The sequence below is a fragment of the Callorhinchus milii genome, unplaced genomic scaffold, assembly GCF_018977255.1.
Source record: "Callorhinchus milii isolate IMCB2004 unplaced genomic scaffold, IMCB_Cmil_1.0 Scaffold1, whole genome shotgun sequence".
Lineage (NCBI taxonomy): Eukaryota > Metazoa > Chordata > Chondrichthyes > Chimaeriformes > Callorhinchidae > Callorhinchus > Callorhinchus milii.
The window spans coordinates 91,265,835-91,283,925 of NW_024704742.1; the positions used below are offsets into that span (position 1 = coordinate 91,265,835).

An 18,091-nucleotide genomic window follows, 5' to 3' on the forward strand; every position below is an offset into this window, starting at 1 on the left:
TGTTATTTTTGACACCAAATAACTCTAGGAAAATGGAGGGCATGATGTTGCTTTATAATTGAGATTGCCTTATATTTGAAAGAATACTGAGGTATCCAATTTTACCACATGGATGTCATTACGAGTTTGGATTACAATAATAGCAGAGGATTAAATGAGCGTGCTTCTGATTGCATGACTTAGAGCCACGTACATTTTTGGCAGGTTTCATATAAACATTTGAGCATTTTGCTGCTCTAACTTTCATTGCTGATTAGTTATTCTTGCAAGAATACACATCTTCAGCAGAACAACTCCCTTTCAAATGGTTTTGGGAGCCACACAGACACAGCATTAATCGGGATGGTCATATTGCATGAAAGATATGTTTTGCAGTTTTTCTATCTATAATGCAATCAATGTTGTTCATAGTGAAACTGCCTCCACTGCAGAATCTTCCTCATATTTCAAATACAAGCACCTTGTGCAGACCAGTTCATCAATAGGAAAAATCACCAGGATAAGGTTGATTTAATGGGTTTTCTATCCTTAGGTTAGGAAAACACTAAATAACTCTTCTATGATGCATTTTTCCTGGCCTGTTAAATAATCATTTTTCCACACGATGTCCACTTTGACTATGAGCTCATGTGTGAGCTCATGAAAATGCACCATTTTCTGATATGGAGACAAGAGCTCTACCAACTGAGCCAGGCTGATACCTAAAAATGAAAGGAACAAAAACAGGCTGGGTTGCTTGGTACGTGGAGGACACTTCCCTCGATAAATGAGAAAATCTCTACAAAATGGGCAATCTCATTTTATATTCTCTCTCATTATCAACCTTTATATTCTAAGCAGGTTAATTAACTTCAATGGTTGGTGAGGTAAATGGTGTGTACAGGAAGGAATTGCGTGAATAGAGATGTTTTCAAGCAGAAGTAATGTTTATAGGAAAATGGTCTGGATGTAATTATTGCGCAGAGGGAGCAAAGCTTTTGGCACAAAACATAAATGCAGCAAATGGGACTGATATGTAAGCAGACTTTAGTGATGGGAACATAAGGAAGATAATGAACTCAAGGGTCACTCAGTCAAGTATTGATGGACATCCTTCAAAAACACTCTGCAGATCATGCAGGACAAGAGCATAGCCAAATGAAGCAGAGGCAAATTAAACAAACATTCAGCAATGGATCCAGATGAAAATTAATAAACAGATTAAGACAAAGTTTGAAAGAAGATCAGATCACCCTGCTAACTTCAGCACAATGCCTGGGCTGAAGATCTCCGTGCTCGTGGAGAATATAATTTTGAGAACATCATCTATGAGCATAAAATAAAATCATCTCAGCTGGTGACCTGTAAAGCCGCATTCATGTGCTGCCTCTGGACTTGTTAACATTTATCCTTTCCCACTCTAGCTCGACCTGATCAGATAATAGCCAAACCACCACGAAAGAAACAAAAATGGCTGACATGCAGGGCATCAGGACAGCAATGAAGTTTCATCAGGCGCACAGGAGTCGACTCTGGCAGTGACATGATGACTCAGTAGTTGGTAATTTTGGCTTCCTGCACACTAACTGGCATTTTGAAGCACCGATGTTGGCAGCCTCTTTCTGCATGCACGTGCAGTAACAATGACAATGGACGAGTAACACAGCAATCACACCGCATTATAGCGCTGGTTGCAAATCTGTGGACCCCAATTACTGCATTATACTTTTCCATCAATTATAGGATTATATGAATATTGAAAAGGGATTTTCATTAATCCATTTATTCTTTAGCCCATAATGTCTAATTTACACATTACTCAAAATACAAAACTGATTATTTCAATTCAACGAAGACAATAAAAAAAGAAGCAAATATAATTAAGACTACATCCTAATAAAGAGAACTTAGCTGCGTACCTGAATAATTTCAGAGTTAAACTTTGATTCCAGATGTGCTGCTCTTTCTGCCTCAATATTTTCTTCCAAAATCTTCACCCTTTGTAGTGCTACCTGAATAATAAGCAATTGTCAAGTTTCTTCACTAAAGCATCAATTCGTTCGTTTGTTAGTATTCAGAGTTTTAAAAAATTCTTTCATGATTATAAAATTGAATTCTGTTGTTTAGACAACTACAACTTGCATTTTACATCACCCTTCATGCGGGTAGTGTCATTGAACGCTCAACAGTGGCATGGCTTGATGATGAGCCAGAGGGGGAGAGGAGTTGTCCCAAGGTACAGTTGAAGAGGAAAGTCTTCAGGTGTGATTTAAAGACCAGCAAAGAGGGGGCAAGAAGGAGTTCCAGAGATTCGGGACAAAGTGGCTAAAAGCACGGCTCCCAATTGTAGAGCAGTGGGGTCGAGAACTTGCAGAAGACCCCAAGGTGCCAGGTCATGAAGCGATTTGAAAGTGAGAGTAAGGATCTTGAAATCCATCCGATCTGCCAGGGGAACCTGGCAAGAATTTGGGTGATAAGGGTGAACAGCCTGGAATGGATGAGGATACGAATGGCAGAGTTTCGAATGATTTGGACCTTACTAATGGTTGAGCTAGGGAAACAGGTGAGGAGTGCATTGGAAAAAAATCGAGATGGGAGGTGAATGAAAGTTTCAGCAACATTTGAAGATAAGAGTGAAGGCAACTGATGTGTCGGAGGTGGAGGAAGGCAGTCCTGGTTAGGGACTGGATGTGGAGTACGAAGGAACTGGGAAGTGCAACTGATTCAAGGTTACATATAGGTTTGGTGAGTCTGAGGGATAGGTAAGTCAGTCTAAGGAATCAGGTTAAGGGTTAAGTTATGATACAGGCAATATCAGTGTGAAAATATTCACTACACAAAATACAATTTAAAAATATTGTATTAGAAGAGGACAACACATTAAAACTCACTAATGTTGTTATACTGCCAATTCCATGTCAGAAATACATTGATAATGACATTAATCTAACAGCGAGTAAGAGGATATATGCCACAAAAATTGAAGTACCCTTAATGCACTTCTTGTCAGACTATCTGAAACCATTCGTATTGTTGGCTTTAACATAACATCTGCAATTGATACAATCTGAATTAATTCAGTACAATCTAGTTAGAAACAAGACTCTGAACCTCCCACTTGCACCCTACCATGAGCTGGTTAGACTTGCACTGATAACTAAACGCTTGTGTCAGCCTGATAGTTGGAACAGATCAGGTGCACCACATAGTCAGGAGCAAAATGACTGGAGGCAGTATCCCTCTTCACCAAGGAGGATCTTCAATCCAGAATTTACAACCAGCATAAAATAAATGGGAAGTAAAACAAACCCACAAAGTTGATTTCAGTTACAAAATCGTTTAGGCTAAAATCACCAAGCAGTAATGCTAGATTTCAGACAATGAACCAAGCACACCACCATGGGTTGAAAGAAACATGTCTGCAGTGTGGCCCTCTTATAGTGCCAGAAGAGAACAATTACATATTGTCATCCAACCAAAAACAGAAAGAGTCAGATGTACTTGGCTGCCAATTCACACAAATATAACGTGTGCCATGTGTAAACACTGAAATTACAGGTAATTCTTAACTGTGTAATTAACAACAAACAAAAAAAGGTTTTGTTAATTTGATTAGTTAATAATCATAATTAAGGCCACCTAAAATTTCACGCTACATGCCCAAGGCAGCAAATAAATTGCTATAGGTGAGGTACTGAAAGGTAACAGTAAAAGCACGAGAAAATAAAAGAGCAAAATGCCTCCACATGAATTTAACAGATGATACATGACCCTAAATAACACCCCTGCCATCTAAAATGTAAATTAAAAACCAAATGCATATGTCAGAGATATTAATTACCTCAAGCTCTGATTTTAATCGTTCCTCTCGCTCAGTGCTGAACTGAAGTTCATTCGCTTGTCGTCGCAATGCCTCAGCGTTACTGTTCCGATCAACTTCAAGTTCCTTTAATCTTTTCTGCAGCTCAATAAATGTTTGTTGTTGTTCCTTTCAAAATATAAATCCAACTATTTAAATAGGAATTATAAGCAACTGCACAGTAATTTCTCTCCAATCATCATCATGGATTATTACTAAAAATAATAATCCGTACATTTGGTAATAAATAATAATAACCCTTGCATTTGATATAGCGCTTTATCACGTCTCCGAGACGTCTCAAAGCTCTTCGCAGAATATACTGTAAAGTGGATTAACTGTATATTTTGTGGACGAAATACAGCAGCCAATTGCGCACAACAATGTCCCACAAACAGTCGTAGATTGAGTGACAAAATTACCATTATTTTTCTGTTTTTTGAAGGGATTATGACCCCGGAAAAACAATCGGCAAATCAACTAACAACCGGGTTCCTACTCACTGCTAGGTAAACAGGGGAATGTGGAATAAGGAAACTTGCGCAATGTTTTGCCTTGTCCAGGAATCGAATTGCTTGCGATGCGAATGTTCTAACCACTAAGCTACAAGATGACACCATTCACATTAGGAGAATGTCTCAAAGGATCTCACAGGATTCAGCAACAATGCGTCAGCCTGGCTCAGCTGATAGCGCTCTCGTCTCTGAGTCAGAAAGTTGTGGGCTCGAGCCCTACTTCGGTACTTGGAATCTGTTAGTCCAGGCTGATATTCCAATGCAGGGCGCGTGCTGTGCTACATTGTCGATGGTGCCATTCTTTGGATGAGAAGCTAAACCGAGGTCCCACCTGCCTGTACTGATCCCTTTAAAGGGATCATTAGATATTAAAGATCTCATGGTACGATTCAAAAAACAGTTTCTCTTTGCCCTGGCCAACAGTCCCCAAAATAGAATTAGGCATGCATTTCATGGCTGTTTTTGGGACATTGCTGTGTGCAAGTTGACTGATGTGTTCACCCACAAAATACAGTTACATCACTTCACAGTATATCCTGTGAAGATGTCTCAATAATGTGAATAAGGCTCTATATCAAATGCAAAGATTATTATTATATACTGTAAAGTGTAGTAACTATGCATTTCATACGTGAATGATGATGACATTGGTGCAGTGGGACTCACTTAGATCATTTTCAAAATTAATATATGGAGAATAACATCCTTGAATTCGTCCTTTAACCTTCCACCAACTGCATCGTAACATGCCAACTTCAACTGAATACACATTTCCACAAACCAATCTACAAACATATTAAAATACCTCTGCTAAACCATGCCAGGTACGAATATTCATCTTTTCAGTATTTTATGTCCGCACCGCTTATTTTGCATTTATCCACATTAAGCACTATTAGCCCAACTGCTGAACCTCACTTTATACATACATTTTGTTTTATGTAAAATGGGGTCAAAGTCTGAACATTAGGAATCCCTATTAGTGACTCAGCCACAGCTCGTATAATGCTCACGTATAATGGCTCCAGTTTCTTACCATTAGTTTCAATTCAATGTGTTAAATGTCCCTTAATTTCAAGAACCCTCAATTCACTAACAGTTTTTATTCTAAAAGGTACTTCATTAAATGTCTTGGGAAAAAAAATGCATTAAACCGATCTACTAGGAGCTGGATTCTTCCCATCCGGTTCCTGCAAGACGAATCCTTAATGGGTAGAATAGTCCAAGCTGAACAAGCATCAGGAAGCTTGCCAATCTGTGTCATGACAAGTTGTGTGATTTTAGCTATTTAATGTTTAATAGTACACCAATGCACACTCTTACCAAGCTGCACCTAAATTCTCCAGGATTAGGCAAACAAGGTGAAACAAAATACATCAGGAAAATTTTTAAAAAAGGACAGGAAAAAAANTAGCATCCAAGAAACAACTGCTGAGTTTAGACAACTATAGTCACCTTCCTTCCACAAAATAAAACTATCATACTTTGCTGCTAAGATACTGGAACTATTTTTAAAATATTGAATTAAAAAGCATAGTGTTAGATACAATTCTCAAGGAGCAGGTAACGAGGTGAAATTCACCCAAGCTTTCCTCTTGGAGGATATTTCACACTCTTCTATTCTTTGGACTGTTGTTCACCAAATAGCCAGAAGGGGTCATACTGTGTACATTAACTATCTGTATTTACTTCTTCCACCGGGTGATCAAAACTTCTTCCTATTCTAGCTCACACAATGCCTCAAATTTAACTTCTTCATTTATATTTGTAGGATCCTTAACTTCCCACGCACTAAACTCTGTAAGACCATCATCCCAATCCTCGCCAGTCCCCACTGGTTCCCTGAACAGATCACTACATTTCAGGTGATGCTAAAATACGATACAGAAACACACACTGATGAATTCAGCAAGTACTGAAAGGAAAATATGTAAAAATGCAGCTACATCAAAGTTAACCACACAACAAAAGCGGCTCACACAAAATGGAGTAAGGTAGAAAAATGGCAAAATACTGCAGATGCTGGAAATCAGAAATAAAAACACAAGTCGCTGGGAACACTGAGCAGGTCAGGCGGCATCTATGGTGAGAGAGTGAGTTAACGCTTCAGGTCAATGACCTTGCGTCAGAACTTTTTTTGGGAGCGGGTGGGTCCTGCTGTGCAGCGGAAAGCCTCCTGGCCAAAAAAGTTGGCTTGGAGCCAAGACGGCGAAGAAGAAGAGCTCAGCATCATGTGAAGCTCAAAATTGATGAGGTAAGTGGGTGAAGCCTTTCGTTTCAGGTCATGGACATGAAACGTTAACCCACTTTCCTCAAATTTTGCTCTCTCCATAGATGCTGCTTGAACTGCTGACCTGAGCATTCCCAGCGACTCCTGTTTTTATTTTGAAGCAACGTGGAGGTGGCCTTGCCCATAAGCAGGTTTTAACAGGTTAGGTTTTCTGACGGGAAGAGATAAGTGGGTAGGGGGGAGATGGAGGGGTACAGGAAAGGAGTTCCAGAGGTTAGGGATGTAGGAACTGAAAGCTCAGCATCAATGGTGTTCCAGTGAGGGCTGGAAACATGCAGCAAGCTTGAGGTTGTTAAGCGGAGGAGAAGACCAGTGAGATTACAAGCTACCAGGATGTGGATGAATATGTGGGTAAAGACGAGAACCTTGAAAATCAATCCAATAGACAATATAAAGTACTAAGTGGAAAGAATTATAATATTTTGTTATTGCAAAAACAATAGAATTTAAACATTAAGAAAGAATGATTGAGAAACAGTTCCTGTGAACCATACCCAACCATAACCAAAATAAGCATGAAAAAAAATCAGGAAAGGAATGCACATCATAATTGCAAAGAAACATGAGACATTGTTTGGTACCTGCAAGACAGCATCAATTTGATCTCTCTCAACGACGAGCAACTCATTTTCAGCATTGTAATTGTGAATAATTTTCTCTCGATCCTCCAGTTCTATTTGAGACCTAATCTGATCATCTTCCCGAGCTTGCTTGGAAATGTATAGGGCGTTCTCCAAATCCTCTCCTCTCTGCTTAAGGGCTGTATTTTGCTCTGTTTATTTCAGCAAAAGACAGCAGTTCGTAAAATGATGTACAAGTAACTTCTTCACATTACCTGCCTCCAATCGAACCTTACCCCAAATGCAGCCGAAACCCTCGTACATGCCTCGGTGTCACCTCCTGCTTGGAATACTCCAACACACTCCTCGCCTGTCTCCCCAGCTCCACCATTCAAAAGATCCAGCTCATTCAAAACTCTGCTGCTCCGCATACTGACCCAGACCAAACTTCGTATCCACATCTCATCAGTTCTGGCCGGGCTCCACTGGCTCCCCATCACCTTAAAGATCAACTTCAAGATCCTCACACTTGTGTTCAAATCCATTCATTCCCTGTCACCTCCCTACCTCTCCGACCTCCTCATTCCCCAATCCACCACCCGGAGCCTCCGCTCAACTGGCACCGGCCTCCTGCTTGTCACTCGCACCCTCCCACCCCACCATTGAAGGTCGTGCTTTCAGCCACTACGCCCCAAAACTCTGGAACACTCTCCCTCTTCAACCATGCATACAGCCACCTCCCCTCTCCCCCCGGCTCAGAGTCAGACTCCGCCACTGTTAAGTGCTCTGAGATGCTACCCTGCCTTGAGAGCGCCATATAAGTGCAAGTTGTTATTGCTGTCACAAAATTAGCTATTCTACTGTTTTAATCTGCATGGCTGCAAATTTCAAGACACTGAGAAATGTTTCAGGTATACTGCAATAGTCCAGAAGACAAACTTGTTAAGAGACTACAAAAGCCTTCAATGTTGAAGTAGTTGAAGAAACTACATTTGAAATAATGTACATAATTTCCATTCTTATCCTTAAATTATCTCTGGGACGCTACCCTGGGTGAAGGCCGCCATAATAATAAATAATAAAAATTCTTGCATTTGATATAGCACCTTATCACGTCTTCTAGACGTCTAAAGAGCTTCACAGAATATACTGTAAAGTGAATTGACTGTATATATTTTGAGTGGCAAAACGCGGCAGCCAATTGCGCACAAGAGTGTCCCACAGAGTAGTGGATTGACCAAATTATTATTTTTTTTTGAAGGGATTATTAATCCCAGAAAAGCAATCCGCCAATCGACCCACAACCAGTTTCCTACTTACTGCTAGGTAAAGAGAGGCATGTGGAATACATAAGAACATAAGAAATAGAAGCAGCAGTAGGCCATTCGGCCCCTCGAGCCTGCCTTGCCATTTAATAAGATCATGGTTGATCTAACCTAATTCCATTTACCCGCACTATTCCCATATCCCTTAATCCCTTTAGTTTTTAAAAATCTATCAATCTCAGTCTTGAATATGTTCAAGGACTGAGCATCCACAGTATTCTGGGGTAGAGAATTCCATAAATTCACTACCCTCTGAGTGAAGAAATGTTTTCTCAACTCAGTTCGAAAAGGCTGACCTTTAATCCTGAGACGATGACTCCTAGTTATAGATTCTCCTACCAGGGAAAACAGTCTCACACGATCTACCCTGTCAAGACCCTTAAGAATCTTATAGGTTTCTATAAGATCACCTCTAATTCTTCTATATTCTAGAGAATATAGGCCTAGTTTATTCAACCTCTCTTTGTAGGTCAACCCTCTCATCCCAGGAACCAACCTAGTGAACCTACGTTGCACCCCCTCTAAGGCGAGTATAGCCTTTCTTAGATAAGGAGACCAAAACTGCACACAATATTCCAGTTGCTGTCTCACCAAACCCCTATACAATTGCAGCAAGACTTCTCTACTCTTCTACTCTAACCCCTTTGCAATAAACGTTAACATGCTATTAGTCTTTCTAATTGTTTGCTGTACCTGCATACTAACTTTCTGTGATTCATGTACAAGGACACCTAAATCCCTCTGAATACAACAACAACTTGGATTTATATAGCGCCCTCCACGCTGGACGCCGTCTCAGAGCACTTCACAGTAACAGATCCCGGGGCCGAGCCAGGGGGAGGGGGAGGAAGGTGACCAAAGGCGCGGTCGAAAAGAAAGGTCTTCAGCCGAGACCTGAAAATAGGAAGGGAGGGGGCGATTACTAATGCTATCAAGTCTCTCCCCCTCTAAAAAATAATCTGCTTTTCTATTTTTTCTACCTAGGTGAATAACTTCGCACTTCCCCACGTTATACTCCATCTGCCACCTTCTTGCCCACTCACTTGACCTGTCTACATCCCTTTGCATCCACCTTGTGTCTTCCTCACAGCCTACTTTCCCACCTAGCTTTATATCGCCCGCGAATTTAGATGCATTAAGCTCTATTTCCTCATCTAAGTCATTGATGTAGACTATAAACAGTTGAGGCCCAAGCACTGATCCTTGTGGCACTTTACTAGTCACAAGCTGCCAATCTGAGAAGGACCTACTCTCTGTTTTCTGCCTGTTAACCACTTTTCGATCCACGCTATACTACCCTTAATTCCATGAGCCCTAATCGTATGTAACAACCTTTTGTGTGGCACCTTGTCAAATGCCTTCTGAAAATCCAAATACACTATATCCACTGGTTCTCCCCTATCTAACCTGTTAGTTACATCCTCAAAAAATTCTAAAAGATTTGTTAAACACGATTTCCCTTTCGTAAAGCCATGTTGACTCTGCCTAATCATGTTATGACTTTCTAAGTGCCCCACGACGACGTCCCTAATTATAGACTCTAGAACCACCGATGTCAGGCTAAGTGGTCTATAGTACCCCATTTTTTCTCTCCCACCCGTCTTAAATAGCAGCATTATGTTTGCGACTTTCCAATCAACGGGAACCGTTCCAGAATCCAGGGATTTTGGAAGATCAAAAACAATGCATCCACTATCTCTGCAGCCACATCTTTTAAAACCCTAGGATGGAAGCCATCAGGTCCAGGGGATTTATCAGTTTTTAGTCCCATCAATTTCTATAGTACTATTACTTTACTGATATTAATTTCTTTAAGTTCTTCACTAACATTAGTCTCTTGGTTCCCCACTATTTCTGGTAAGTTTTAGTATCTTCTAAGACAGAAGCAAAGTATTTGTTTAGTGACTCTGCCATTTCTTTATTCCCCATTATAATTTCTCTTGTCTGCCTGTAAGGGACCCACATTTACTTTTGTTAATCTCTTCCTCTTTATATACTTGTAAAAGCTTTTACAATCTGTCTTTATATCTCTAGTTACTTTACTCTCATATTCCATTTCCTCCCTCTTAATCAGTTTCTTGGTTATCCTTTGCTGATCTCTAAAGCCCTCCTGATCCTCAGGCGTACAGCTCTTTTTGGCAATATTATTGCCCTCTTCTTTTAATTTTATACTTTCCTTAACTTCTCTAGTTAGCCATGGTTGAACCACTTTCCCGAGGATTTTTTATTTCTCAAGGGAATATGCATTCGCTGGGAATTATCTAATATATCTTTGAACATCTGCCATTGCTTGACTACCGTCATATTTATTAATCTACTTTCCCAGTCTATTTTAGCCAAATTATCCCTCATACCTGTAAAGTTGGCTTTATTTAAGTTTAAGACCCTTGTTTCAAACTTAACTACATCACTCTCAAACTTAATATTAAATTCCATCATATTATGGTCACTCTGCCCTAGAGCCTTAACTTCCAGATTGCTGATTAGCCCTCTTCATTACACAAAACAAGATCTAGGATCGCCTGTTCCCTGGTTAGTTCCTCAGCAAACTGTTCTAGAAAACTCTAATGCATTCCATAAACTCATCCTCTAATTTACTTTTGCCAATTTGGTTTTCCCAGTCTATATGAAGATTAAAATCACCCACTGTTATTCTATTCCCCTTGTTACATGCTCCACTAATATCCTAATTAATACTCTGCTCAATACTGTAACTGCTGTTTGGGGGTCTATTAACTACTCACACTGGTGTTTTCTGCCCCTTGTTGTTTCTTAGCTACACCCGTATTGATTCTACATCCTGATTTTCTGACTTAAGATCCTTCCTCTCTACTGTTTTTATTTCATCCTTTATTAACAGGGCTACCTCACCCCCTCGTTTTCCATATTGCCTATCTTTCCTATATGTCAGGTACCCTGGAATGTTTAGCACCCAACTTTAGTCTCTCTATAACCACGTCTCATTAATGGCTACTAGATCGTACCCGTTTATCTCTATTTGTGCCATTAATTCATCGATCTTGTTACGAATGCTTCGTGCATTCAGGTATAGCGCCTTAATTTTAACTGTTTACGGTTTCCCCTACTCATTAATGCCCTGTTTTCTTTGTTAAACTGGAGTCCTGTAGCTCAGTGGTTAGAGCACTCGCTTTGCAAGTGAGAGACCGGAGTTCAATTCCAGGCAGAGGGCGAAACCTTGGGCAAGTTTCCTTACTCCACACAGAGCCTAATAATAATCCCTCCAAAACCCAAAACAATAATAAATTGGTCATTTTCAATCTACGACTGTTTGTGGGACATTGCTGTGCGCAATTGGCTGCCGCGTTTGCCCACAAATATACAGTCAATTCACTTTACAGTGTGTTCTGTGAAGCGCTTTGGGACGTCCTCCCGACGTGAAAAGCGCTATATCAAATGCAAGGATTATTATTATATTATATTATTATTTCTCCCTATTTGACGCACTTAGTTTTTCATCTCCCAAGTCACTACTCTGCTCTGCAGCCTTGACTTTTCTTATTTGCTTTGTGAGTTTACATCTAGCCGTAACCCCCCCACCCCTTATTAGTTTAAAGCTCTAAAGGAAGGAAACTTGCCCAATGTTTCGCCCTGCCTGGGAATCAAACTCAGGACCTCTCGCAAGTAAATGCAAGTTGGAGGAGGACAGTGTCTGTAGACATGGTCGAAAAGGTACGTTTTTGGCGGCTTTTGAAGACAGTGAGGGAGCAAACTATTTCAAATATTCACTCTTTCAGTCAACAAGTGAATCGATCAAAACACCCAAATGTCGAAATAGCAAATAATTATTAAATCTTCAGTTGTTTATTCACTTAATGAACCACAGGAACTGAACATTATACTGTACTATATACTATCATCCTGCTCGCTCCCTCCACTCAGCGGGCTCCAGCCTGCTTCACGTCCCCCGCCTCACTCGCCCCACTATTGGCGCGCGGGCCTTCTGCCACTCTGCCCCCACCCTCTGGAACTCCATCCCGCAGTACCTCCACCTCACCTCCTCCCTTGGCTCCTTCAAGACGCATCTCAAACCCCTCCTCTTCGACCGTGCTTTCAATCTCCCTGCTTTCCCCCCTGCCCTCCACCCACCCCGACCACGGCCCCCAGCTCGGGTCTGAAACTTTGTCTGTCCAGCGCCGTGGGACGTCCTCCCGACATGAAAGGCGTTATACAAATGTAATTTTGTTGTTGTTGTATAGCATTTTCCCAGTAATTAACTAGAGGTGAATCGAGGCTTGGATTGGATTGTATATCATGTCGATATACAATCTTTCATTATATGATTGTAAAACAAAAGTTCTAAAAACAGAATAGACCATAACTCCATGTTATTCACTTTGTATGGATCCCCATGATTTAAAAAAAAGCATTGTCTTGCAGGCAGAGGGGTCTGTGGGCAAGGAAAGGAGTTTTGATGAAGCCTTCATTGAGTAGAATAATTCAAAGATAGAAGTCTACCACACATCGGAGGATATTCGACCCATTTTTCATGTCGATATACAATCTTTCAAAAAGCTGTCTGTCAGAATCCCAATCCACTGCTCTTTCCCCGTAAAATCCTTCCTCTGCATGTATTTGTCTAATTCTCTTTTATAAGCCTACGATTGACTCCATTCCAACAGCGACACTTAGCAAAATATTCCACACTCAGACAACCCTCTGAGAGAAGTTGTTCTTCCAAACCCTTCCTTTTACTTCCCTAGTCACCATCTTGAATTCATGCCCTCTTATCCTCAAATCTAGGTTCTTACTGTTGTTAAAAAAGTCAATCAGGTCACCCGGGGATTTATAAGCACATCTTTTTACCTTAAAACCTCTTTTGAAATTGGCATTAGGGCAACTTGGAAGCAAAGCTCAAAATCAGATTAAAACTGTCAAAACTGGATTGATACTACGCTTTTAGCATTGTGGAATCCTGTAGCTCAGTGGTTAGAGCACTCGCCTCAGCGAGAGACCTGGGTTCGATTCCCGGCAGAGCAAAATCTTGGGCAAGTTTCCTTACTCCTCACGCCTGATAATAATCCCTCAAGATAAAAAAGAACAATAATAATTTGGTCACTTCAATCCATGACTGTTTTTGGGACATTGTTGTGCGCAATTGGCTGCCGTGTTTCGCCCACAAAAATGCAGTTAATTCACTTTACAGGATATTCTGTGAAGCGCTTTGAGACGTCCAGAAGACGTGAAATGCGCTATATCAAATTCAAGGATTATTATTATTATTATTATAAATCCCCTTCCAGCTGAACGGAGTTTCACAATTAGTTCTTTCAAGCCTTTTCATTATCTTAAGCACATTTATCACATCACCCGTCAATCTCCTCTGCACCAATGGAAATAATTCAAACCTCTCCTCAAACCTATATCTTTCATTTCCAGCATCATCCTCATGAACCTACACTGTACCCTTTCTCTAGCTTTAATATCCTTTCTATAATGAAGTGCCCAAAATGCATACAACATTCCAGCTGCAGCCTAATCAACATCTTGTACAGAATCTTTTTTTTGTATTCAGTAGTTCTGTATATAAAACCCAGATTCCTGTTTACCCTTTTAAGGGCAATCATATTTTTAACAAACTATGTATCTGTACCCCAAATCACTCCCCAAATCCAAATAAACATCTACTTTGAACAGTATATACTGCAGTTGGATCTGTCACATAGATAGAACGTAATTATTCACTGTCACTAAGAGTAAAACCTTCCACCTCTTTTCATTATGCCAGGAAGGGGGTCAATGGCATCCATTTGTCTTTTTATATATTCACCATAGTGGATTGATTAAATCATCAGAATCTTTATAGGATTCATATGGTGGATGTCATGTCTCTGTATGTTGATAGGTTCTCTCTTGACAATATACTTGTATTTTACAGCTTTAGCAAGAATTTGAGATACTGAGCACCTACATTTATTGCTTTAGTTTGCTTTTCATTCCTCTCTTTGTACAAGAATCCACTGCCCTGACAGCAGATTGCTTCAGTTACTGAATTGGGTTTAAATCATGCATTTGGACTTTGCCTCTGACTCTGGGTATAATAATAGTATTTAAATTTGGTATAGTACCTTTGACATCAAGAGGGTGTCCCAAAACATTTTATGACTAATTTTATTTGGGGGATTCTTTTTTTTGGAACATGAAATCATTAACATCCATATAACAAGCAAACGGGGCTTCAGTTTTAATATCTCATACAAAGGACGGCACCTCCAACAATGCAGAACACCACATTGTAGTGTCAGCTATACGAGTTCCATGTCCCAACCTGGATATTGTTCTTCATCTACACACAATTGGCTTATCTTATGTAGTCACAAAAGAATTGGCTTTACAACATGAAAAAAATCCCAAATAAAATTAGATTAAAACATTTTTCAAAACTACTACTAATAATAATAATACTATCCTTGCAATTGATATAGAGCCTCATCATGTCAATGAGACATCTCAAAACCCTTTACAGGATATACTGTAAAGTGCATTGACTGGATAGTTTGTGGGCGAAATCTAAATCTATACCTTAATTATCTACAACAGCGGCATTTATATAACGCCCTTCACACAGAGTAACGTCCCGGAGCACTTATCTAATTATCATCGGGAAACAGAAACTTGTACCTTTCAGTTCCTCATGTATTTTGTTCACCTCATCTATTCTGTCTTGTGATCTGCACTGAATAATATTAGCTTCCTTCCTGGCCACAGCTAGCTCATACTCCAGATTCTGTCTCAGGGCTTCTCCTTTCTCCAGCTGAGCTCGTAACTTTGCAACCTTGCTTTCAAATTTTGATCTCTGTGGAACAAAGTGACAGTGACAAAACATTAAAATATACATCACACTTTTATTGTCCAAATTAAATGGTCAAGTACCTGCATGATATTGAGACTATTAACTGGGGAACAGGTTGAACCCTAGTCTTCCTTGGAGAAGAAAAACAATCACATCCACTGTTCATCAATTGCCCAACATCACTGACATCACTCAGAGAGAACTATGGTCTCTCTGAACCCATGAGAAGATACAACTATCAACTAGACTTGAGCATCTATCCCCTCCTTTCCCACTTTCAAAGCCCGACTTATCTGTTTGACCATGCTTTCAGTCATCATTCCCTTCCCTACCCTCTTCAGCTGCCAGCTCAGGAGCCCAGCCAGCAGCGTAAACCATTTGTAACTCTCAGATAGAGACACACTCACAAAACAACAACAACAAGATTCCATTTATAAAGCGCCTTTCACGTCAGGAGGACGTCCCAAGGCGCTGCACAGTTGGGTCATGACCCGAGCAGGGGGGAAATGGTCAGGGTGAGGGGAGGGATGAGAGGGAGCGAGAAGGGGGAAGAGAGTCGAGAGGGGATGTGAAGGCTCGGTCAAAGAGAAAGGTTTTGAGACCGGCCTTGAAGGAGGAAAGGGAGGAGGCGGCGAAGGCACTGGGGGATAGAGTTCCAGAGCCTCGGGGCTGAGAGGCTGAAAGCCCGACCACCGATGGTAGGGCGGTTGGGGCGGGGGACGTGGAGCAGACCGGAGCCAGAGGAACGGAGGGTACAGGCAGGTAGGTAGGGGGATAGTAGGTTGGAGAGGTAGGAGGGAGCGAGGCCGTGAATGGCCTTGTAGGTGAGGATGAGGATCTTGAAATCAATCCTCTGGGGGATGGGGAGCCAGTGGAGGCGAGCGAGGGTGGGAGTGATGTGGTCCCGAAGCCTGGTGCGGGACAGTACACGAGCTGCAGAGTTCTGAATGACCTGCAGCTTGTGGAGAGAGGTGGCGGGAAGGCCGACGAGGAGAGAGTTCCCATAGTCCAGCCTTGAGGTGACAAAGGCGTGAACCAGAGTTTCAGCAGCGTGAGGGGTGAGGTAGTGCCGTAGTCTGGCGATGTTCCGGAGGTGATGGAAGGCGGTGCCAGTTGTGGCGCGGATATGAGGGAGAAAGGACAGCTCAGGGTCGAACAAAACGCCGAGGTTCCTGACTGGCTTTGAGAGGTGGAGAGTGCAGCCTTGGATGCTGATGGTGTCGGCGTTTTGTGACCAAAAGCCAGATCATTAAATACATTTGTAGCATCCTAGTTCTGAAGTAACAAAAAATGCACTTGTATTTTAATGCAATGGTACTCTAGTTTTTGATACAGCAAGTTATACAAAATGTACTGGTATATAATGAAATATATATCAAATTGGTAAGCACATTTCTCCTGGAAGTCAGGTAAACAGCCAACCTCTAAGATTAATCATTAAGTGACTATACATGCTTTTAAAAACGTTTAATAATCATCAAGGTATAACACTTCACACCATAAAAGATAAAACAATAACAAAATTACATTTGTATAGCACTTTTCACGTTGGGAGGATGTCGCTGACCAGTCAGTGCTTCAGAGCCAAGCTGGGGGTCAGGATTGGGGAGGGTGGAGGGCAGGGGGCAGGGTGGAGGGCAGGGTGACCGAAAGCATGGTCGAAGAGGAGGGACTTGAGATGGGTTTTGAAGGAGGCAAGGGAAAGGTGAGGCAGAGGGACTGCAGGATGAAGTTCCAGAGGGTAGGGGCAGATTGTCAGAAAGCCCGCCTGCCAATGGTGGGCAGGGCAAAGCGGGAGACGTGAAGCAGGCCGGAGCCCGCTGAGCAGAGGGAGCGAGCAGGATGGGGTTATTAGGTCACAGAGGTAGGGGGGAGCAAGGCCATGGAGGGCTTTGAAGGTGAGGACCAGGATCTTGAACTGTATCCTCTGTGTGATGGGAAGTCAGCGGAGTTGGACGAGGTTGGGGGTGATAGGGTGACGGAGCCTGGTGCAGGAGAGGACACGGCCTACAGATTCTGAATGATCTGCAGCCTATGGAGGGAGGAGTTGGGGAGGCCGACAAGCAGTGAGTTTGCACTGTCAAGCCACGATGTAATGAATGCACGTATGAGGGTTTCAGTGCCATGCGATGTAAGACAGTGGTGGAGCCGGGAGATGCTGCGGAGGTGGGGGAAAGCAGAGCAGTTCATGGTACGGACGTGGGATAGAAAGGATAGTTCAGAGTCAAACAAGACGCCAAGGTTCCGGACTGGCTTAGTCAAGTGGAGGGTGGCCTGAGGCGCTGACGGGAGCCAATCAGGAGGGCCTCGGTCTTGTTAACGTTCAACTGAAGAAAGTTAGCTCTCATCCAGGATTTGATGTCTGATAGACATTCTTGTACAGTTGGGTGTCATCCGCATTCATGTTGAAGTTGACCCCATGTCTGCGGATGATGTCACCAAGAGGAACCATATAGATGTTGAAGAGAAGGGGTTCAAGGACAGAGCCGAGGAACGCCGCACGAGACGGTGCAGTGACTACAGGAGAAACCATTTGTGAAGATGAAATGGAGGAGGTGTGAGAGGTATGATCTGAACCATTCAAGGACAGAACCGTGAAGGTTGAGGTGAGAGAAGAGGTGGTGGATGAGGATTGAGTGGTCAACGGTGTCAAAGGCAGCAGAGAGGTCAAGAAGGACGAGGAGACATGGGAGCCCTGGTCGTAGATGAACAGAATGTCATTTGTCATTTTGACCATGACTTATTTCAGGAC

The 18,091-nt window shown here is 41.8% G+C and overlaps 1 protein-coding gene across 1 annotated transcript in view; it reads right to left on the minus strand.

Moving 5' to 3' along the window:
- LOC103178075 (coiled-coil domain-containing protein 171) overlaps positions 1 to 18,091 on the minus strand; it is a 151,852-nt gene that overhangs the window by 117,200 nt on the left and 16,561 nt on the right. Inside the window, exons 4-7 of the mRNA XM_007892585.2 lie at positions 15,168 to 15,342; positions 7,225 to 7,415; positions 3,821 to 3,967; positions 1,899 to 1,991 (exon numbers count right to left, since the gene is read on the minus strand). Of these exons, the coding sequence (XP_007890776.2) occupies positions 1,899 to 1,991; positions 3,821 to 3,967; positions 7,225 to 7,415; positions 15,168 to 15,342 (606 nt within the window). The remainder of the gene's footprint in view (positions 1 to 1,898; positions 1,992 to 3,820; positions 3,968 to 7,224; positions 7,416 to 15,167; positions 15,343 to 18,091) is intronic.